The sequence below is a fragment of the Oxyura jamaicensis genome, chromosome 4 (genome assembly GCF_011077185.1).
Source record: "Oxyura jamaicensis isolate SHBP4307 breed ruddy duck chromosome 4, BPBGC_Ojam_1.0, whole genome shotgun sequence".
Classification (NCBI taxonomy): domain Eukaryota; kingdom Metazoa; phylum Chordata; class Aves; order Anseriformes; family Anatidae; genus Oxyura; species Oxyura jamaicensis.
Genome location: NC_048896.1, coordinates 27,272,733 through 27,295,710, shown reverse-complemented (window position 1 = coordinate 27,295,710; position 22,978 = coordinate 27,272,733). Strand labels below are relative to the sequence as shown.

General features: G+C 37.5%; 1 protein-coding gene across 2 annotated transcripts in view; it reads right to left on the bottom strand.

Annotated features, from left to right (window-relative positions):
- Positions 1-22,978, bottom strand: part of GRID2 (glutamate ionotropic receptor delta type subunit 2) — a 783,779-nt gene that overhangs the window by 205,354 nt on the left and 555,447 nt on the right. For both annotated transcript variants that reach the window (XM_035325267.1, XM_035325268.1), the window contains 3 exons: positions 19,191-19,364; positions 14,555-14,716; positions 6,712-6,831 (listed from right to left, as the gene is read on the bottom strand). In XM_035325267.1, the coding sequence (XP_035181158.1) occupies positions 6,712-6,831; positions 14,555-14,716; positions 19,191-19,364 (456 nt within the window). The remainder of the gene's footprint in view (positions 1-6,711; positions 6,832-14,554; positions 14,717-19,190; positions 19,365-22,978) is intronic.

Below are 22,978 nucleotides of genomic sequence, written 5' to 3'. Positions count from 1 at the left end.
CCCATTGTCATAAGATATTAAAGGAAATTAAAGCCACAATTTTGAAAGAGAGAAATATTTTCCTGCTCTTTGCTGTCAATAAAAAACATATTTTTAACAGGAGGGGGATAAAATGAAACCTATTGTCCTGATTAACAAAAATGAATTAAAAAAAATACAGAAAGATATAATTTAAAGCACATACAAAATATTTGTTTCTTTCTAATGAAAGCAATCAGTCAAAACAGGCAGCTCCCCATCCACCAAAAGCAGTTTTCAGTAAGAACATTTAAATTAGTTTTGACAAGAACGGAAATTCTGAGCAAAATAGAGATGGACTCATCCCTGCCAAAACTGCCAAGAGAAATATGACAGAGCCCCAAGGTCCCAAGGGGAATTTTTTGTCTGACACCAATGCTTCTTCCCAGGGTTCTATTGCACTATCCCTTCCTGCCACACTGCATTTTCTCTTTTCCCCCACTGTTCCCACTGCAGGAGCAAAACTTTCATTTCAGAATGCTACAGTTACTAGGAGGCTTGAAAGATTTGGGGGGCTTCACACTCCTCCAACTCTGTAAATGTCACTGCTAAAGTCATCCATCTGCATGCTGAAAACTGCATAAACCTGTATCTTAATTGCTTGAGATGCATTTTAACTAGCCATTTAACCAACCATTATTCTGGACTGAGAAACCTGGACACCCCCCTGACTCAGTGTAAAATCAGCTTTCTTTTTTATGTCAGATCCCTCGACATTTGAATGCTTGAGCACATAAGCTCAGTAGACATAGCTTACCCTCCTTCTTAGAAGAAACAGGTGGGATACCACATTGCTATTGCACTGGGCTTGCCTGAGCTTTGTAGGCTTTTATTTGGAGTTCGAAAGTTTGAGTTCTAGCTAATTTTGCCCATAAATCTGACCCAGGCTCCTTATTCCTGGTGGAGGTCCCACTCTGCAGGTGAATAATTCATGGGGAACATATAGGTTGCTCATAGCACATCCTGTATTAGCTGCTCTGCATAAATAAAGGATTACTAGAAGGACTTGAACCTTGGTCTTCGATATTCCTTTGGCTACATCCACTGCATCACTGAATCCATTTCTAACTTCTTTACTTCACTCTTTGTTTTGAACACTGAAATCCTTGATTGTCCAGACAAACAGCCTGGGATCAGGGCAGGCACCTGGGCTGTCCAACACCAGGACTCAGATCTCTTCCCGTCAGAGTCAGAGTCCAAAACCTAACAAATTCTGCAGATGATAGGCTATAAATTACTCTGAGTCAGTCTCTGTGTCTCTTTCTGCAGTCTCACATTTTAAAAGAATATGCTTTATTCTAAAGAAAATCAGGGAGTTTTTATTTTATTTTTATTTTTTAAACTTACCAGATTCAGGAATACAATCTCCATTGCTTCAGAAGTCAAATATGTACAATGGCTGTTTCGATTGACTTACACTAGACAGAAGTGCATTTTCAAGTAAGTCACTGTTCTTTACTAACACAAGTTTCACTGTGATAACATGCAAATTCCCAACGTTTTCTAGCTAAATTAGATTAAATTGAAATTTCACAAAAGATTTTTGGAAGCTAACATGAAGTGAAGGATTGGTCACTGTATCTTCACCCACTACACAACAGTAAATAAAGGAAGGAAATGATATTCTTCAGAAAAAGTAAGTACTGTTAGTATTAAGTACTTTGTCTCATTTTTAGTGGGCTGTTTATGTATTTAAAGTTGCTTTAAAGAGAGCATCATGTTAGTGCTTTGCCACGTCTACCATTGCTATCAATGGCAGAGACAGACACAGCAACATTTCTTTTTAACTCACTAAAAAAATACACCTTCAACAACGTCTCTGTAAATTGCAAGTGCATCTTCCAGTCACATAATAAATTGCACATCAGCCTTTAGAAGCAGCTAAAACAGATCACAGCTTAAAGTACCAAGTGCTGATATATATACATTTTTAAATCACTTTATAGAGCCCTACCTTTGATCATGATCACAAAAGGAACTGGTGAACCTGTTATTTACCTCAAGTAGCTAACCAAGACGAAAATACTGTGTCCGCTCTTGGTTATTAAATAGTGCTAGTTATCAGGTGTCAGCAGAGCTGTCTCAACTCCTCTTTTTAACTAACGAAGCAAAAGGGAATAAAAGATGAAAGAAAAAAAAAAGTTTTAACTGTAGCAGAAGAGATAACAACTTCTGCAAGAGGGAAGCCAAAAATACACTTGTAATGTATGTTGCTTCTTGATGCAAATGTAAGAAAAAATGATAGGCTGGAAAACAAGGCAATACCACTATTGTAATCAACTATTCTCAGATTAAGTGAGACGCAGCAATCATTTTACTAGAATGAAAACAAAAAGTGCAGAACAATTTTCCCATCTCTGAACAAATATCACAACTATAAAATGTTCCACGTAACCCCAAATAATCTGTAAAATAAAAACTTGCATACATTAACGCCACAGGGAATGTCCCATCATTCTGACTAGCAGAGCAGAGAGGAACACCACATGATGGCCAAAGGCCACCTTCACCTACAGTCACACAAAACGTTCCACACTACCCTTGGATTAAAATATATAACCTGTCCTCCTTACGGTCGTTAAATGAAAATCTTTTTTTCAGCAGAGCCCTGAAATCCTACCAGACAAATGCTACAGCCTCAAAGCATCCTGCGTTACTCAGCTGCCCCACCCAGGGCAGCAGTTTTCCTGCATACTCCTGGTTTGCTCCTTGCTCTTAGGCATCCCTAGGTGATCTGAAGGAGAAGGAAGTCCTGACAAGGACATTGTGGTGCAGACGGGGAGAAAGACAAGAGCCTGGCATGTCCTCTCATGTCTCCACAGCGAGGAAACGACAGAAACCATCTCCAGAAGACAAGGGAAACACATTGGAGGTGGGTGTACCCTCATGGGGATAGAGAGGCAGAGCAAAACGTAGTTTCCAAATGACCATATGTGGCAAGAAAAACAGTGTGGGAACACCAAGACAGTCCTCTAAACTTCAGGAGGTCTAGCTCAAAGCCTTTGAGGATGAGCCCACTTTGAATTACAAGGAGCACTGGAAGAAACATGAAAACTACTTTATTTTTGCAATGCTGTTTTCTACACCAGTAAGATATAGCTCAGAGGAGCACTGTCCTATCAACTCCCTTTCATTCAATTGTTTGTTGGACAGTTACTCAGTGGAATGGCAGCTTTTATTTCAACAGTATAGATAAAAGTACTGCACTGAAATTTAAATGTCAAAGAATACACACTCAAATGTCAAATACCAACAGACAAATGCCAACAGAGAAATGTCAGAAATACTCCCGTGTCTCTTACTGAATATAACTATATCTGCACAAATGCAAGCCACAGCATGATATGTAAAAATACAAGAGTTTTTCTCCAGTTTCTTTGGAACTGTATCACCACCGGTTTCAATAAAATCAGTATCTGGCAGTGATCTGCCTGTATTACTCAAAGTATCTGACCCCAGCAACACATAAGCAATCCCTAGTCTACAAGGTGATGGATGGTATTTGCAGATGTAACGGCACATCAAGGTGAGATAAATTGTATTTCAGGCAAATCCCACTGCTGGATTTATTAATTCCTCACTAGATGAAAGCTCTTTACACAATGAACTTTTATGTCAATGCTCCCACTGCTTTCCAGATATGATGGTAACCCATGAAAGGTGAAGGAAGGGACTTACAGGCAGTTTCTGCTAGGTACACGGTTTAATTTGGGCAGTAAAGACAAACACACATGCAACTTCTTGATGCTTCCTAAAATGTTTGTATTCTTGAGTCCTAGGATTACTAACCTGTAAATATAGGTGAACTTTTCATAGGTAACCAAATAACTCAGAGACCTAAACAGAACTTACTTCAAACACAGTCTGGATACTTGAGAAATCTGAGTGTTTTTTAAAATATTACTTTCTTTAATTAAAATCAATTGATTATTCCTCAGGAAAAATAATAATAATTCTTTACACACTTGACTTGGTGTGAACTTCTGGTCCCAATGACTTCAACGGGCCTTTTGTCATGATTTTACCCTTCATTATCTTCTGCAAAAGTACTTGGAAACATGTTAATTAGGGAATATGCATTTGTTTAGAAATTTCTGTCTACTAATTGCAGCTGCTTCCACTAGAGCTGAGAAGTAAAAATGGTTAGGTAGTTCTGCACTTAGACCACTAAATATATGAAAATCTGAAGAATACTTTAATTATTGACTGGGAAAAATACAACTGACTCCTGTAATTATTACAGTTTGCTTCCAACACTAGTAGCTCATAATCTGAAAAATAAAATCTCAAAATACATGAACTTTTGTCAAAGTAGTAAAAACAAAAGCTGGCACGTTCACCTTAAAATTTATTTTGTTCTCCATCTCTGATGTAAATGCTTTGGGATCCCCAAAGCTTGGTTTTTGACTGTATGTATGACATTGATTATAAATAGAATATTTGTTTTAAATCCTTTTATGGTTCAACTGAAATAAATATGTAAATAAATAAATGCTTAATCGAATTATTTTGATCTTTTTTTTGAAAGATGGATTCAGGAACAGTTCTCACCACGTATGCAGAAATTTCTTTCTAAAGAAAACTTTTAGAGAAAAAAATTTTCTCTGGATCACTGAATGTCATTTAGAAGAAAATATTGGAACAGATTAAATCTGCTCTGGACTTTTTTTTTTTTTTTTTTTTTTTTTTTTAGCTGCAGTGCACCATAGAACTCTGAAAATAGACAATTATAGTGCAACTTTCAACAGGAAAAAATTCTTATAATCTCTCTATATAAATGTAAATGCTCATCTTGCCAAACATAGTAAGAAACTGAAAAAAAATGTTTTTATTTTTCTAACCTTGTTTTACTTTTGAACAGGGTCTTGTGACACTGATTTTCATGGTCTAATAATATTCTGTGTAAAACTCTGTTCTCTTTGATCAACTATTTCCTTCCAAAGAAAATGAATATCTCTTTGTCCTTGAGAGGTACAATAAAGAATAAACAAGGAAGGTTCAAAAAGCCCGTTTGCTTGTTTTGGAATGTCATTGCTCTGCACAGCTTGTATGCCCATGCTCATTAGTTTCCTCTTTAAGTGTAAACTATACCATACTTTAAATTTATGCCTTATATCTAGATTACACCACTGAAGAGGAGTTAGAAAAGATAGGAAGTCCTTTAGCGTTTCTGTATTTCTGAGTCCTTTCTATGGACCTCTCTCAGTTCTATCTTTTTGTGAAATGGGAGCAAACAACTGCATGCTGCACCCAGGCATTCACCCAGACAGGCCTGAAGTCAAAAACCAACAAAAATCAATCAATTAAATTAAATCAAGACATAACAGATTTTTCTTAGGAAAGACTACTTAGTTGGTCTAAAAAATAAATAGCTCCTAAGTGCATGGCAAATAAATAAATAAAGTCCAAATATGTTGAAACAGACTCAATTTGTAGGTGAGGGAATAAAGATTCATCCAACCTTCTGGTTGCCTAAAGGCTTTGCAAAACACCCCTCCAAATATTAACAAGAACCAGCCCCGTTTCGCTTCCGAGGGATCTGTCAGGATCTCTGCTCAAGGTGACATAGCTATAGGCACATGTGTATTAAGTTATTGACAACAGATGATACAATGGAACCAGAAACAGCAGGAAAGGAATAATAATTCTGATGAAAATCAGAGGAGTTGAGAGTCACTTTTAACTTACTTATCTCTCTCTTCTTTCAGAGCACTTATCTGTTACTGCAGAAGGTATGCAGACAAATGATGTACTTCATCATATAGCGACACTGACACATGGAAGCAGCATATATATATTAAGATAACTTTATCATCTACTTTGAGACAATCCCTTCAGGTTCCTTACCTATAAAAAACAGCATGATCCAATACATTAAATTTTAAAAATCTTGGTATTATCTTTCAGGAGGTCTGTTTTTGAAGAAAAGCTGCTCCTGAAAAAGCTTATCTACGCTTCTAATTTCTGAAAAGTTACTATGTGATTTTTGCTACTTTTGCCATCTCACACAGGGGACTGTCCCTACAAAGCTAAGGATATGAATTGCAAATAGACCTTCTTCTTTTGCTCTAGATGTATGCAATTTACCCGATCTCAGTCAAAGTATTTGGACTGTGTCTGGCATCTAAGTACTGAACTTTACATATTTTCTGTAAAAGTTTGTAAGTACAGGATGTTTCCATAGGAGTGAAGACAAGAAATTACAGAAATGTCTATTTCACAACAGATTTTCTCTTTCTATAGCTATGAATTTTAATCATCTAACAATTGAAGCATCCTACTGTGACCATAAGCATCAAGTATAAAGCTGAGCACTCTAAATATCTTCCAATGTAGAACTTGATATTTTTGAAATGGCTTGCAAGGATTACAAAACAACAGCCTTTGCTGTTTTTTTTTTTTTGTTTGTTTGTTTGTTTGTTTGTTTGTTTGTTTGCAACAGCCTACCACCCGGTTAGCACACTCTGTATTATGAACAACACCTTGGTCAACTGCAACGCTCTTTGCAATAGTAAAATGGATGCGTATATACAAGTTCAAGACTTTTCTCCAGTTTCTTCCCCCTCTCAACCATACGTAACATGTTGTCTGTCATCAAATACTTTTCTGCCATGTTGGCACAGAAGATAGTATTTTTTAAAAAAAGAAAATCAATAAAAAGTAGTGTCTTGATTGAATAATATGTAGTCTCACCTTGCGGATGCCTCTGCCAAGATCTTCTCCGTAATTTGTCCCCAGAATTTCAAAGTGAACATTTGGATTCCCCCCATTTTCTGCAAATTCCAGTTCTCCAGTCAAACCATTCACTCCACCCTATTGAAAAACAAAAAGAATGGCAATGAAAAGAAAATTGAGTGAAAATTCAGAAGTAGCCAATTATAACAAACTTTTGTTTCTTCAAGGGATTTGTGTACTACTTACACACATACAACTACCAGAATTAGGACAATTTTCTAAAGACCAGATTTCCCTAAAAATTCTGAACCCTAAATTGTCCCTCTGTTACTAAATTTCCTCTCAAAAGTATCAAGCTCAACAATGCTGAGAGATGCCATACAAGCGGTAGTCTTACTTTTAGCATATTTGCACGTCAACATTTCTTGTTTGTACCAACAGTGAGACATTAAATTCTAATCCCATACCTAGAAAAGCAGTTTTGCAACCAGTTTTAGTGGAAGCAAAACTAAAGACAAGTATACAAAAGAAATTATACAAAAATGAGTTTGTTCTTTCCCCCAAACATTGTTCACCCAAAACAGGTTTCCACAGGATATCAAGTTGAGGTTTGAATTAAACTAGAAGTGTTTTGAGATCACCATATGTGATCCATACAAGCGATGAGGGTTTTGTTTAGCTGAATATAATCATTTGTTTTCCTCATCTCTAGAATAGAACTAGGAATGCATCAGATAAACAGTAATGCAGCATATTTTCATGCTTGCTTCTGCTTTGTTCTATGTTTCAGGCAGAAGGGCTAATACTAAAGATGAAACTGAGAATTTACTACAAAGAATCAAAACCGAAAGGCCTATACATGCCATAAAAGTTCTCAAAACATATTCCAGGGTTCATTCAACATGACAAACATTTCAGCCTTTTATAAAAACTGTGATAACATGGAACCGTAAAATCAACAGAGCCATGTGAAATGTCTACAATGAAAACCTTTAGCCTTAGAAAATTTCCTTAGTTTTTCAATTCAGGAAAAATTAAATGTTTAACCCACCTCATCCAAGAAACTCTAATAATATTTTATGTACGCACAGAAAAAAAAAAAATACCTTTGTTACAAAACAATACAAAATGCACAGGTTTTCTTCAAAACATACACTGAGAGTTTTGAAGTTCTGATCTTTTGTGAAATGTTAGTATGATTATAGTAAAAATGAGGAATTTACTCATCAATACCTTTAAAACTTTAAGGTGAAAGATTTGCATTGCCAGGGAAACATTTTCTACATATTTCATAAGGTGTCATTTTCAGCTAAAAACAAGAAAATACTTTGCATGCATATGTATTTTGAACTTTTTCTATATTCTCTACTTTTCAGACGAAGTACTAGAAGTAAAAAAAAAAACATAATCCTGATTAAAAGGTACGACCAGACAGTCTTTTGCAGCATGACTCCAAGTCACCTGGGCAATTTTGATGCGTATTACTATGGTTAGCATAACACTGAGATTACGTGTTAGCTTGAGCACAATCCTGTAATAATCAAACTCTCGTGGCTTTTAGATTGGGATAGCGTACCTCTGGCTGGTACAGAGTAAAGACACAGTGAGTTTGTGGTTAGCTGTAAAATCATTTGAACTTGTCCTTAGATAAAAATCCAAGTTTCATAAATACAAATTTCTGTAAATTTCATTTGACTACATACTATTCTTCAACAACAACAGAAAACCAACCTGTTGCGCAAGTCTTTTTTCTCATAGAGCCTCATCTGTCTTTTTGAGTAATTAAGCTAGAATTTTATGGTATACATAATGTGGAAATGCCTGTGAAGCAGCAATTCTGCAAGGCTAGGGATCTCCATCTGACTCCCAGAAACTTCCACCTGGCTAAATTGCCCCTCCCTGACAGCCTACACCTGCTCCTACTCCTGCACCCCTGAGCTGATACCATATACCGCCTTTATTATGCTTCTGCTTCATATTTCCTATTCTACTTCCTGAACCTTTTCCCCCGCAACATGAATTGAACACGGTGGTCTGAGCATGAAAATTAATTAGACTGTTAGAGACCACCGAGGCATCACGTTTCCCAGTTAGCCCCGTGCAATGTCTAGAGATAGCAAGTGAAAACTCTGGAATGAAATGATAAGAGAAAGGAAATAGGAAACCAAAAAGTTCCGTTAACATTCATGCTCAGTACAGTAAAAAGTGGGTATGGAACTCCTTTTTATTATTATTATTATTATTATTATTATTTTTCCCTTATTTTGTTGCTAAGTGCTTTCAGATTTGGGATTTTAAAGTCAGAAAAGAGAAATGACTTCATTTTCCAGGTTGAGAGTACTCCTAATAATTTATGGAACATGAAGATACAAGCGTGTCTAAAAAGTACGAGATTTTTGATACTTCAGACTAAAATATTAAATTGCTCTCTCCCTCTCTCTCTTTTTTGGTGACTCCTGTCTCTATTTGAGACAATATTATCAAAAATAGATCATTTGAAGGAGTTCACCTCAGTTACGTATGAAGCAATGAAATCCACCTTTTGTGAAAACACGGATTTCTTTGGACACGGCCCATAACTAGTACAGGCCAACAGGTGTACTACTGGATTTTGAAATGGAATCTATCCAAAACCATTGGGTAAGTTTATTTTCCTTGATAGTTAAATGGCTGCAAATGTTGGGGCAAGATACAAACTGCATGTCTGTAAGCTATTTTTATCTGTCTGAAATCCAGCAGTAACCATAACAACAAGTTTTCTCATTCATCTATTTAGTAATTTTCTCATGCTTTGAAGATTTGTCATGTAAGAGTGTCTTTGATTAGAGTTTTCTTTCCTGCACTGTGTACACCAGAAATAAGTGTAATAAGAGCTCAGATTATATGGAAATGCTCCTGGCTTGGAAAGTGAAGAAAGAGAGGCAAAACAGTGAGGAACCACTCATATAATGAAAAACAATGGTAAGATCTGATAGGAAACGTCTCTGAGGTCCTGACACCGTAGCTCCACCTGTGACCTGCCTTACTGCCTCATCCCCACAGGCCAGGAAATCCTGTAATGGAAATCTGCTGGTTCTTGTTGCCCCATACAACCTTTTTTTTGCCTGGCACATGAGCGTGTTTTATTGCTCATGGCTGAGGGAATGGCACAGCATATGGCCTAGTGAGAGCTTCAGGACGCTGCTCCCATTTTTTTGCACACAGCGCACATTAGTCTTTCACAGCGTGGATCCCTCAAACACTTCCTTGATTTACTGCATGTGTTTTATATCCCTCCTCTAATGCAAAGTGGAAAGAGATCACAGTGGAAATGGCAATCCGTATGACAGTTACTGATCCACTAACTTCCTGATGAGGTTTTTTCAGACGATGTCAGCATTAATTAAGATAATGGGTAAGGGCCAAATAAATTTTTCATCCCATTTAACTTACAGAAACAATGCTATTTGGGAAAAAAAAGACAGATTTATTATCTGCTCTAAAATTCTTCTACAGTTGAGCCACAACCATGCAATTTCCTGACACATTTAAAACCGAAGAGTGAAATGTCAGTTGTTAGGACAAAAATGTTTTACTTATGTTTCTGATTACTGCTCTGGGCTTCACAGAGCTATTATAAAGCTGGCAATATAGTCAAAGCCTACTTGAGTCCCCTCTAGACTGGCAAGATAAACTACAATTTATATATGCTTAGACACTGTTATACTGTAAGTAAGTCCCCGAAGAAAGTACTATTTACCCAGCAGTCGGGACTTCACATGGGAATGTCAGCTTGCCAGCCATCAGTCCAAAAATATTTCACTTGTTCACACAGCTGCTTTCCAAATTCCGGTTATGCTCAGACACTAGCACTTTTGCAATTAAGGAAAGATATGATTTTCATGTTTAAAAAGCTGATATTGAAAAAAATATTAAAATATGTAATAAAATGATTACAGCTAAAGACACTTTTCAGGTGCCTGCAAGTAGAGTGTACGCCACTGCCTGAAAAACGATTTGGCATCTTTTTCACACGTCATCACTGGACATGACTGACAATTCTGAGACCCAAACCATTTGACAATTCTTGTCCATGACTCACGAAACAGCACGAGTTGCGGCACACTTGCCACAAAGGAACACCTCTGTGCTGCTGCTAGCACTAAAAATCTGTTGTTCGTCAGTGAGCTAATCAAATGCGACCGGGAAGAGATCAGGTAAATGAGAGTAAAGATATATGCAGTAACTTGATGTCCTTTTTTTTCCGAGTTGATCCTCCATATAATCCTACTTACATTTATTCTCAGGCTATTCAGGAAGATTAATTTTTCCAACAGTAGAATTATTTTTGACTAATACTTATTACTCTCACGGTGAAATAGCTTAACCGAGAAATAAAAAAAAAAAATGGGCACGCATTTGGGGATAGTTCCTATTGCACAAGTGAATTTAGGTCTAATTGCCAGAGCTGTCCAAATTCATTAGTAGGATTGTATTTCCTGATTAATTTAATTATTTCTTCAGTTCCAGAATGGACAGAAACAGATATTAGATTTTATTATTATTATTATTAATTTTAGTGGCTTTTTAGACTGTCCAATCAGCTGAAATCACACAGTAAATCAGCTTTTGGAGTGGTTTATAGGAATAGAGACGCAGGAATCAAGTATTCAAGAATGAAAAGTAACAAGATACAATAGGGAATGATTCAGATAGCTGTTCTGTTATTTCAAGAAATCTCTGAAACTCTTTAATCCCTCCTCGTTCCTTGCTCTTCCATACTAGCTCATTAATCACAAAGAAGCCATTTTCCCTATTTACTTGCAGAACTCTGCTATTTTTAGCAAGTGGGGCTGCAGGTACATCAGCATCCCTTTCTCTTACCTTCTTCAGTGTGTAACTTATACAGATTTCCCATCTCTTTTCCTGCTTTTCCCTCCTAAAATGCTGCCAGATATTCCCATTTCTTGATCTCTGATTCTAGATTTTTTTTTTTCTTCTAGAAAAGCTTTCCTCTAGAACACATTTTTTCTGCTTTCTTAGAGACAAGAAGCTGTGAGTAGCAGTAAGATGGCAACATTACCTCCACTTTGCTGCTGACAGGAGAACAGCTACTTCACTGCTAGCCCTTTTCTAGGGCTTTCTGGAACTTTTTCTGGGCAGTCTGGAACTAAGCATCAGTTGCTGAACTGTTTCCCCACCACCTCTGTACTTGCCTATCCACTGAAATTACAGTCAGGTGACGGGCGATATGGGACAAGATTGTGATTCCAACTATGCGACACAGATTGTTATAAAGGTACATTTAAAACTGTGCAGGGGGTGGAAATCCTTTTTCCAGGCACATTTAAGAAGGTCAGGTGTATCTTTGCTCTGAGCCATAGCAATGTTTTCTTACGCTGTTCCAGTATACACTACATCTTTGAAGCAGTGCTGATTTCAAGATGAAAACGTAGAATCTTCTACTCTGAAACCACTTAAATACCACAAGGCCATTTTTTCCTGTTTTCTTTCAAGATTAGAATTAAGGAAAAAGGTTTTGAGAAATGCTTTTTATTTTGTTGGTTTTAGTGGATGTTCCACAATGATAACAAGAACTGCACAACTGTGATCCTGAAGTTCTTCTAAATAAGCAGGTCAGTGATTTCAAAGGGAAAGTAGATCACAAAACTGAAGAATTCTTCTTTCCTGTGAAATTGCAGCCATTTGCAGCAATCTTTAGCCTCCACACAGAAAATTTATGCCTGCAGGTTTGGGCTTACTTTTGACTTTCAACTTTATCATGTTGCTTCCAGAAATTCGTCTTAGTCATCACAATGCAGTGTGCAAGAAACATTTGTACACTTCCATTTACACCTGCAAAATGGTTCATTGTCAAAGCCATCTCATTCAATTAGTAGAGAAACCCAAAAGCAACAGGAAATAAGTTTGGTTAACTGCACGTCACAAATTTCTGTAGTATTCAGTTCTAACAAGCCGACCACATCCCTGGAACCTCAGCTTGCTCTTGCCTTCTTGAACACATTCATATTTTTACTGATGGTTTCTATTCACATTTCAGGGTGAAGTACTAAAAAAAAAAAAAAAAAGGATCTTTGAGACAGCGTGGCTCTGGTGTGAAAGGCCACAGAAGGAATTTATTTTATTAATCCCACCATTTTAAGAGGTGGGAATTGGAAGAAGATAATCAGGACATGCTAGTTACGGCAACATATCAAAAATGGAATAAACCCTGGCTGTTTGAGATGCAAAAAGATGCAATAGTGGTGAGACACAGCATGAAGGACACTTACGTAGGAGAACAGGATCAGTCTCACAACCACCAATGTCACAAGCAAGCAAATATTTGTAAACGCAAAACAGTCGGCAGTCCTTTTCATGGTGGAGCACTTCAAAACTAAAATTCAGAACTGTTAGCAGGACTACCAGAGTTTGCCTGAAACTTCAGTTCAGATAGCAAATTCTAATTCTAATGTGGAATTGGGTATTTTGACTTTTCTGGCTCAGGCATCCTATCTGGATTTGAGTAAACAGGAATAGCTTTTAGTTTATTAAAGAAAAAGTGCACCACAGTATTTACAAAGGGCAAGTTGATAAGGAAAGTTCCAGAATCAGCCTTGCCTGTAAAGTAGCTTAAAATATGAGAGACTGCCAAATGTGAATTTGAAATTGCCCTGCAATACTCTTTAGAGCCACTTATAGCCATATCCTGCCCCTGTAATAAGAAATGTGTCCTGGATTATCCCTGCAGTCTCAACTATTAGAACGGTAACTGAGGACAGCCACCAAAGACAGCCCTTGAACCTTTATTTGGGAGCTAATGCAGATTGGACCTGGGGTTGGGGGGGAAGCAGTGTTCCAAGGAGCTTTACGTTTTGCCTACATCATCATCATTTCTGGTGGAAAGGCCTGATACGGAACAGCAACTTCACAAACCAACATTATATTTTTAATTATTTTTATGTTCTTTTAATGAAAGACATAAATAAAGCACCATTTTTTATTTTTTACTGTCCTGGTTTTTGGTGTTTACAGTGCAGGCAGTGCCAACGCTTTAAATGTAAATACACATTACCAGAAAGTACATGCAGACGAATGAGAAGACAGGTTTATGAAAGACATCAATAACATAAGGATGCTGAACAGAATAACTTACAGGACAGGGTAAACAACCAACCTATGCATATTTTGACTAAATGCTGACCTGGAAGGCTGTGAAAATTGTCTCTAAAAATGTGCAGTCTTTAAACATCATGAAGAAAGGGAATAAGGAGAAAAAAACGTACTTAAGGGCTGAAGAATAGGAATATCATTTGGGGAATAAGCATGATTTAGGTATGAAGTAATATTCCCAAGGAAACGGTGAGAACTTAATATTGGATAAAGCACTGTCTAATCTAGTTCTGCAATGGCCAGGTATAGACTAGATGACTCCATAGTGGTTTTCTTCTCTAATTTCTATTACCCCAATATATTAATGTCAGTAGCAGTGCAACAACAAATTCCACAGAACATCAGCTGAGTGTAATTGACCTTTTTTTTTTTATTATTTTTATTTTTATTTTTTATTTCACAAATAATAAATATAGTACATTTCTCTGGTTTACCTCCTAATCTGTGATAACTTTTCAATATGGTATTATTCTCTACTAGCATTTGATAGTTTTGGTGAACAAACTCACTGATGCCACTTCAAATGCACTCATTATGATGCAGAAAAGAACAACAGTTAAAGAGTTTTCATTCAAAAATTGTAGATATATCAGAACTTCTACTTCAAAAAACAAGTACTGGTACTGGCAAGGATAGTACACACCTCAGGTGGAAATACTACTGCATGTATTTTAGAAATCAAAGATGATGAAATACTGGAAAAAGGTACCTTCTTGATGGTTTCCAACATGGATCGTCCTCCTTGCCAGGGCTTAGAGTTTTTCCTGATGCAGGTCAGGCTGGCCATGCTGTGCCACTTCCTGTCCTCCAGCTTCTTATGAAAGGCATTCGCCAGCAGAAGGACAGTGTCATATATATACAGGTTAGAAATCTGCAAAGACATTGAAAACAGAGTATTAGCATATTATTTGTGGTCTCCTGCCAGCAGCTAGAATTTATCATTTGTTTTGCCTCTCTCATAATCCTTTGGTAATTAAACGACTTATTTGGTTTTAAGAAGAAACCATAGGAGTCAGAAAGTCCTCTCCTTGGCTCTGGTAGAAATAGCAGCTAAGGTCTGTAATGCTACAATTGATTTGCAGCGACAAACTACACACACGTAAAGTACAGGCAGTCCAATAGCTGGCACGGCTCCACTTGGAGGATTTAAAGCCCTGCTCGTGACCGTAAGCAGACTTCTTTTTATTTTTAACCAGTTGCTTGGAATTTTCAATTTTTCAGTTGCCAGACATTTAGACACCATCAAATTCTGTTCAAGGCTGTTTGTTCTTTTGAAAAACAGCAACTCTGAAAAAATTTAAAATAATCCCAGCATGTTTATTTTTCCTGATTTTTGCAGGCAGTTCTGATGGAGGCAATTTCTAGTACAAAATCTCCCTCTGTGTGCAGTCACATGTAAGTTCTAAAATTTACAGTGTTTTCTGTCAGGGTATTGGCAATGGCTGTAAATTCCTTGCAGGACCAAGGTTTTACGGTTTATGTGTGTTCATGTTTCACTGTGGGCATGTTTACACACACGCAGTGTCAGGAAGTTCCAGTTTGGCATCACTGAGAAGGCAGTGGAACTCAAGAAATTACTCGTGTGGCAATTCCACTTACCCAGGTACCATTTCTATATGTGTACTTTTAAATGCACACAGTGCAAAGTCAGCTGTACTGACGTACAGCTGATCAGCTCAAAACCTTAAAAGAAGGAAGCTTACAATAGGAAATTATGCCAACTTTGTGGAGAATACCTTTATTCTACCCGAATGTGAAAACATCCAAAGACTGGGAAAGTCCCACAGGTACTGGAAGCACCAGGAAGCACAATAATGCTGAAGATCTAAGATGTTAGTTGGCAAATCACCTTAAAATAAGGGGGAAAAAAGCATTTCTTCCTGTCTAAGCCTTTCCATGTAGCCTTTTAAAATTATTATTTTATTTTTTAGTTTTATTTTCTTATGTAGATTCCATCTTTATGCTGGCTTTGCCTGTGTCATCTGCAATCTGCTCTGTACAGTTCTCACGGAAAGGTTTTCTGACAGACTCCTTCCCTGCACAGCATCCAGGAAAGAGGTGATCTGTCTCCTTAGCTTGCCAGAATTTCCTGGGACATTTTGCCTTCCACATCTTACTGAAGAAGGTCTCATGGTCTGCTTTTTTCCCCTCCCAATAAACTCCCAGGATTCCCTATTGCCTTTACATTAATATCGCAAACACTCAGAACTTCTGATCCTTATTTTACTTTTTGTTTAAATGACTGTGATCCTTCACGCCCTGCTTCTGGATTACAGCTCTTAATTCTTACCCAGGCTCATTCCGTGACTCCAGTGGTTTTATTTCCATTTCAGTACTCACACAGGAATTAATTTGCTTCCTGCAGATGCGCAGGCCAGGCATCACTGTGCATGACAGGATTAGAAGCATGGACTGAGGATCTGGGTTCAGATTAATTGAGCGTTTTTAAAATAACTTGGATGATTTGAATATTTATTCTCTAAACCTATAAGGGAGTCAAAGCCTTTCAGCTAAAACCATATTTCCCCAAAGAAGTCATCACCAGAGGGACATTTGTTTGAGGGAGAGAGAAGGACTTATTACTATGCTGTGAGATATGTTTATTTTAAATATGCCTTCACTAAAGGGCAGAAAAAACAACCAACCACCACACAAAGCTCTGGAGAGCACAAACAATAAGGCCACTAATGAGACTAAATTGATACATGAAGGACTACAAATGCCAAGTCATCATTTCCCACCGGAATGACATTGCTTTCAAGGTAGCTTCCATAACCTAGTATCCTGGGAATAGAAGACTTGTCACAGTCCATCAGGAAGGATGCACTTACTAATAATCCAAGAGTAATACAGCTGGGCCTTCATCAAGTATTAATAGGGCTCAAGAGAACAGAGTTCAGCAATTATTAAGCATTGTTATTCCTTTACTAATAGTTCACCTTAGCAGTTACGGCAATCAATCACTGGTAACACAATGATGAAGACACTACAATTAATTTCTGGTTCTCAATCATGCTTCCATTCCACTGCCAGAGGTATGCTCCTTTAGTAATTGTGCCAACACACACAGCGGGGCTGAAATTTAAAGTCACTTTACAGTTCGAGTCATTTTCCACATATATTTCCTAGGACATTTGATTCATTGCCTGGTATCCATTACTGAAACTTTATCCATTCCAAGTCTCTCAGACTAATGGCAGAACTCTTGCATTATCAAACTAACTGGATAACCTCCTGTTGATGCAATTCAAAATTCAGATGTGAATTTTTGTTCCAAAGTGTAGAAGAAAGATATTTCTTTTAATCAGACTATGTACAAGTGATTAATCTGCATTAACTATGCTGATTTTACTCATACCTTGTCTACTGCACAGAGCTTTTAGGTGAAAGGGTTATGGTAGTAAATAATTCTCTGAATCCATTTTTTAAATTTATTTCCTGTGCTTTTTGAGGCTTCCAAAGTGATATAAATTTATAGCAAGTGTTGTTTTGACTAGGCCAAGCCCAGAGACATAATGAGAGATCTTCACCATGATCTTTTTCAGTGTTTTAATTAAGGTGCTGAAAAAATTAATTATTCACACAGCCTTTAGGGGGAGTAATTCAGGAAAAAAATAAAGAAATCCACCCTCACAATTTCCAGAGAATATTTCTGATTAGTCACACTTCGATGGCATAAAAAAATCATTAGAAATTTCAATTTATAAACTGTTCCAACTCCCCACTGGAATAGAAGTTAATTTATAATATTGTTGGGGAGAACAATGAAACAGCAAACAAACCCCAAAGCTACTTGAATGTCTGTGCATCATATGAAGACACAGGGGAAATGACGCCATCGCTTTTCTTCCTTTCACTATTTGGTATTGTTTAGCTACTAATGAAGAGCAGCCATCTCAGGGAAAGCAAGAACATAGAAACTGAGCTGTGCTAACAGTTAAACCAAAATTTCATCATTCCTTTGAAGTGAAATGTTATAAAAGCTTTGGATAGGAAGATTACAGCTATCTAAGCTGTAGGTTGCTCAGAAAGCATAGGTTAAGGTATAATAAGGTCCAATTTGTAGGAAAAGAAAAAAAGATTTCTAGAATTTTTCTTTCCTAAAGTCAGTTCACTGTTGAAGTGAAATGAAAGTTAAGCTGAAGTGAAAAACAAACAAAATGTGAAGCCTCCTATTAACAGGATTCCTTTTTTTTTTTCACATTGCTCGAGTTAGTAACTCAGTTCGTGAAAACTGTTCCTTGCAATCTCTAGTGGCTGCACGTAATCACACCCTCTGTTTTTATGTATTATCCATAGACTACCAAAGATTTCCCCTAGGACCACACTGCCACAACAGAACAGCACAACCTAAAAAATGTTCACAGTTCCTAAATATCCCCTACAGATAATCTATGCATCTATTGAACTTATGGAGCCCTGTTTATTTTAAGACCACTAATAAGATCACCGTGAAGTGTACTATGGCTGAAGGTTTTCATGTCATCAGTAGGCACTTACTGCCTGTTTTGTGAGCAATTAGTGAAGCAATAGCTCTTATAGTTAACCTGAAACAAGGAAAGACAAGCCACACTTCTCCTTTTCTCCTTAGAGTTATCATTTTAAGCAAGTAAAGTCACTCTTTAAAACCCTGCTATTTCTCTCCCATTCTCTCACTCCTTCCTTTTGGCACCATGCCTGCTCTCTTTACTACTAAGTCAGATATGCTCCTCCTGCACCAAAGCCAATACAGTCATCTTTTCACCAGTTCATAAATGACCTTGAAAAAAAAGGAAAGAAAAAGTGAAACTGATCTTTTAAGGCAATTTCACATTCCTGATTTGCCATAGCTTTTTCATAATGAAGCCTAATGGGGGGGGGGGGGGGCGCCCCCTCGACACATAGATAGACTGAGGTGCCTACATGAAAATACTTGAAACAAATGACGTGGGTGGTCCCCAGGAAAGCTTTCCTATCTACCACACATATGGCTCGGAGAAGAACAGCAACTTAAAAAACATTGGCTATAGGGAGAAAATTCTTCACTGGGAGATGATGAAAAATAAAATTCAAGAAGCATAAAAAAACAAATACCCCACTGTATGGAGATCATGTGGCTTTCTTTCCTTTTTTTTTTTTTTTTTTTTTTTTTCCTCACTTGTGGAGTGGGAATTTGTTTTCATCCATCAGAATTGTGATCATCCCCTCCCCAAGTATTTTCCCATGTCACGCTATGAAACATTAAACTGCATGTCAGAGAGGACATGAAAAATAAACACTAAATTACACTAAGCCTCGGGGGAAGAACCTTGAACTTTTCTAAAAAGACAGCTCCCGGGTTGGGAATAGACCAGTATATGAACTACCTCCATGCTTTGGGAGAAAGGGTCCTTTGGATCACACAGTGATGAAGATATTCTGTGGTTGCCACGGAAACAACGCTGACTTATGTTTTGGGGGACTGGAAATGTCTGTCGAATAATTGTTAATCTTCCAATTGACCTTCTCACCAGCTCCTGCACATCCAAATCATTTATTTCCTGAAAGATAAGGCAAGGGAGACAATATGCATAAAAGTTAAAACACAGAAATGTTACCACTTTACCAATAAATGATAAATAAATAAATGATAAATAAATAAATGAATAAATAAACTGAGAGGACCAAGAGATGTGTGATTGCTACATGGCTATTGCTGAGCTCTGCCACAGTCTCAAGAAGAACATATACATACTTACTACAACTGTCCTACCACTCTTATAACAATTGCAAAAGTCCAAGATATACCATACCCAAACCTTCCTGAATCTTCGTAGGTGTAACTCAGCTTAGTTGTTTCATTTGTTGTTGTTGTTTTGTTGTTGTTTTGTTTTGTTGTTTTTTCCATCACGTTTTACCTCTGATCTTTTACTTAAAAGTGTTTCACAGCATTCTTGACACATAATGTGTAAATCGGTAGGAAGTCATAGCATGATGTATTTCTAAGTGTAGCATTACTTAGAAGCTGTGAAGGTACAGATAATTATTCAGGTCTTAAGTGTTCATTTCCTAGAAACAGAATATCAAGAATGTGCAACTTAGTGAACATCATTTACCGTAAGAGCGAAGAAAATGCGTTAGAGCATTCCAGGTGTGTATGTGCTTGTTTATAGCAAAACCTAATTTAAAACCAACCTTTTACTCCATAGGGTACCTATTAAGGCTTACAGATGAACTCTCAGCTCCATGGAAAAACACTTCAAAGGAAAAAATTACTAAATATATACACTAATATTTGAAACGAGCTTAAAGGATTAACTTTAAGGCAGGAACTTTAACTTAAGGAAATAAGAAAACAGTTCTTTACATAGTAAGAATTCCTGCAGTTTCACAACACAATATTTTACACCACTGAAAGATGTGATCGTCAGGGAACGTAGGGATGGAGAGGAGCACGGGCTTGGAGGCAACCACAACCAACTTCAACCTGCATATAAAAACTTGGTATTTGATATACACAGGATGTTTCTGAGGACTCAAATAACTTCACCTACAGTTTTCAAGGCAATCTGTGTCTATTTTTCTGCAAAGGAGGAGAAATAATGTATAGAACTGTTCATCTTTTTTTACATAGAATTTAGTTTCCATCATACTTAGTTGTTTGTCCATAATCCATCTTAATAACAGAGGCTGATGCCCCAAAACTTCCCAGACATTTAACTTTGGGATAATTCACAGAATCACAAAATCATGGAATGGTTGAGGTTGGAAGGGACCTCCAGAGATCATCTAGTCCAAGCCCCTCACTCAAGCAGGGTCACCTAGAACGTTATATAGGATCACATCCAGGAAGGTTTTGAGTACCTCCTGAGAGGTAGACACCACAACCTCTCTGGACAGCCTGTTCCAGTACTCTGTCAACCAAACCAGAAGGAAGCTCTTCCTCACATGACAATGAAATTGCCTGTCATTCAGTTTATACCCATGACCACTTGTCCTCTCACTGGTCACCACTGAGAAGAGTTTGGCCCCATCCTCTTTACATTGTCCCCTCAGGTATTTGTAGAGGTTGATAAAATCCCCTCTCAATCTCATCTTTTCTAGGCTAAACAGGCCCATCAGTCTTTCCTCATAGGACAGATGCTCCAATCCCTTAATCATCTTTGTGGCTCTATGCTGGACCCTCTCTAGAAGTTCTTACATCCCTCTTATACTGAGGAGCCCAGCACTGCACACAGTATTCCAGGTGTGGCCTTACCAGAGCTGAGTAGAGGGGGAGGATCACCTCTCTTGGCCAGCTGTCCACACTCCTCGTGATGCAGGCTAGGATCCCATTGGCCCTCTTGGCCACCAGGGCACACTGCTGGCTCATGGTTAACTTGTCCACTATGACCCCCAGGTCCCTCTCCTCAAGCTGCTCTCCAGCTGGTCAGCCCCCACCTGTACTGGTGCCTGGGGTTGTCCCTCCCCAGGTGTAGGACTCTACACTTGCCCTTGTTGGAACTTCATGAGGTTCCTCTCTGCCCAGCTCTCCAGCCTGTCCAGGTCCCTCTGAATGGCCGCACAGGCCTCTGGCGTGTCAATCACTCTGCTAAGCTTTGTGTCGTCCACAAACTCACTGAGGGTGCACTCTGTCCCTTCATCCAGGTCACTGATGAGTAAGCTGAGTAGCAGTGGACCCAGTACTGACCCCTGGGGGACACCCCTACCCACAGGCCTAATTCCCCTGTATGGAAAGTGCTTGAGGAGCTCCCTCTAGCAGCCCGCATTTAAGATACCCTTGCATATAGCTATAATTTATTGAATATTTGATTCTCATTTGTGTGTTTTTTAGCTTCTCTTGAAAGGATTTTGCACTTTTGCACTGTTATGCCTGTAACTAAACACCATTGTCATTGTTGCCTCTAGTGTCATGGTCTCTAAATCCATTTCTTTGGAGAAACCAGGAAATAGACTTGAATGCAAATTACAGACTCTTTATTATGAAAAGGTGGCCAAGGCTTTTGAAAACAAAGCCCTTCAAAAACTGAGACAACTATCCCGTGTTCTTTTTGTTGTTGTTGCTATTTATTTATTTAGTTTCCTGGGTCTTCAGTTAAAGTTCCTTGACTGTAATCTTTTGGAACATCTGGCTTGGAAATATTGGCAATTATTTTCTTTAAATCTCAGAAAAAAACATGTGAGGTGTAAATTCTAACTTCAACTCTCTCAACTAGAGTAGAACTATTTTATTCCTTTTCACAGATTGCCATAGTTCTGAATGCATCCGTTATTAATGTTCCTTATGAAATATAGATTTTTCCACAAACAAAAATAACACATGGCATCAGCTGTGTCCACTGTAATATCTTGCATTTCCAGTCGATTAATCCTTAATGTACCATAGATAATGGTTTCTCTCAGCTTAAGATGCTGTCTTTTCATTTAGTTTGTATCATTTCACTAGCTGTAATGCTAAAAAAAAATATGCTGTTTTAGCAAAGTGCGTGTTATTTTAAAAATACTTTTAACAAAATCAGAAAGGAGAGTTCAAGAATCTTATCTTCATTTTAAACTATATCCTTTCTTGGAGTGTTTACAAACAGATTGTCTGGTTTCTTTATATACTGTGACCAATCTGGAACAGCAAGACTATTAGAATGGTTTTAATAATGTAAAAAATTACACCTGCATGGTGATGGTACCTTGCTAAACAATACTTTAAAAGAGATTTTTAAATTTCAGCTGCTCAAACATTTATCTTTTCTCTCTCAGAAGTGTATTTCTTTCTTCTGTAATCAGCATTTTTAATGCATTTTAATTATTAATTTGCTACCTCATATTTTTACACACCACCTGGGAACTAATAACAGAATACGTACACCACAGAGGTTTTCTTGTGATGCTAAGATATAAACATCAATAGAATAATAACTGTCATTTTAAGTGCTGTGCGTTCCACTGATTATATCACAAATTCAAATTTTAGGTTAACTGGAAAGCAATGCCATGCAAACCCAAACTCAACTTCAGTCATTTGCTATGTATTTCTTTGTCATTTCTTAATACTTGGCACTGGCAGAGTGATGAGCCTTTTATATAATGACTCTCCAATATCATCTCTCATTCTTGAATTTTGGATCTGACTTAAGAAAACTATATAAAGCAACTATTGTATGAGAGGAAACAATTTTCA